Source organism: Microtus ochrogaster, unplaced genomic scaffold, assembly GCF_000317375.1.
Source record: "Microtus ochrogaster isolate Prairie Vole_2 unplaced genomic scaffold, MicOch1.0 UNK74, whole genome shotgun sequence".
In the NCBI taxonomy this organism is placed as follows: Eukaryota; Metazoa; Chordata; class Mammalia; order Rodentia; family Cricetidae; genus Microtus; species Microtus ochrogaster.
This window is the reverse complement of record NW_004949172.1, coordinates 994,410-995,602: the sequence shown is the minus strand read 5'-3', so window position 1 is coordinate 995,602 and position 1,193 is coordinate 994,410. Positions and strand designations below refer to the sequence as shown.

The 1,193-nt window shown below is 53.9% G+C and overlaps 1 protein-coding gene across 1 annotated transcript in view; it reads left to right on the top strand.

Annotated features, from left to right (window-relative positions):
- Positions 1–1,193, top strand: part of Apoc2 (apolipoprotein C2) — a 3,906-nt gene extending 2,713 nt beyond the window's left edge. Inside the window, exons 2-4 of the mRNA XM_005370307.3 lie at positions 304–378; positions 548–707; positions 945–1,193. Of these exons, the coding sequence (XP_005370364.1) occupies positions 324–378; positions 548–707; positions 945–1,032 (303 nt within the window). The 5' untranslated portion in view covers positions 304–323 and the 3' untranslated portion in view covers positions 1,033–1,193. The remainder of the gene's footprint in view (positions 1–303; positions 379–547; positions 708–944) is intronic.

Sequence of the window (1,193 nt, the reverse complement as noted above, 5' to 3'; positions counted from 1 at the left end):
AAAAAAAAAAAAGAACCAGGTGTGGTGATACACACCATCAACCCCAGCACTTGAGAGGCCAAGGCAGGTGCCTATCTGATTGAGGCAATAGAGAGCTCCAGGTCAGCCAGGACTAGATAATGAGAAGTTGTGTTGCCCACCCTCTTCCCCCAAGAAGCGTCTACAGTGGAACTCCAGAAAACACCTTATCTGAATGAACAGGTTTAAAGCCCTTGTTGGGCAGGAGTAGGGACAGAGGAGGGTCCCCGGCCACCCCTAGCAACATCCTGTCCAGTGGCTCTGTTAACACAACACTGTCCTCAGTGCTCCAGGTCACAGACGGCATGGGCTCTCGGTTCCTCCTGGCTCTCTTCCTCATCCTCCTGGTGTTGGGATGTGGTGAGTGGGGCCTCAAGGAGGTGGGGAAAGGGTGGAGGTCGGTGAGGAAGGGGTGGAGTCATCTTCAAGCAGGTTTCCACATTCCTCTGCCACTCCTCTTCTCCCTCACAATGCTTACCAAAGCCCCCTGTGTGCCTCCCATCTCACCATCACCTCGGGTTTCTCCCAGAGGTCCAAGCGGCCCAGCAGCTGCAGCAAGATGATCCAGGCAGTTCAGCTCTGCTGGACAAGGTGCAGGAGTCCATCTCCAGTTACTGGGACACGGCTAAGGCGGCTGCCCAAGACCTATACCAGAAAACATACCTGACCAGTGTGGATGAGAAACTCAGGTGCGTCCTGCCTGGTAGAGACAGATCCTGACACACTCTTGTAGATCAGGGACCATGCCCAGCCTCCTCCTTCACACCATGGGATCCAGACCCCAGCCGTCCTCTCTCAGACAGAGGAATATAGGCCCCATCTCATTTTCTCTCAAATGCAGAGGTCCAAACCCTGCTTTGTTTCCCTCAGACCCAGGGTTCCAGTTTCTAGGCTCTTCCTCCAATCCCCCTGTGCTTTCTCTCCAGGGATATGTACAGCAAAAGCTCGGCGGCCATGACCACTTACGCCAGCATTTTTACGGATCAGATCCTTACTCTCCTAAAGGGCGAGTAAACCCCACGAGAGAGGAAGGGAGAACCAGCCCTCGGGCTCTTTGCCCTCATCACCTGACCAGGATGGGTCTACATTCCACTGTTCCAGCAGCCCTCGTCTTCCCGTTCCCATCTCCAGACTGAATTCTTTCAGTGAAAGAATAAACAAACCCAGTTCACTGA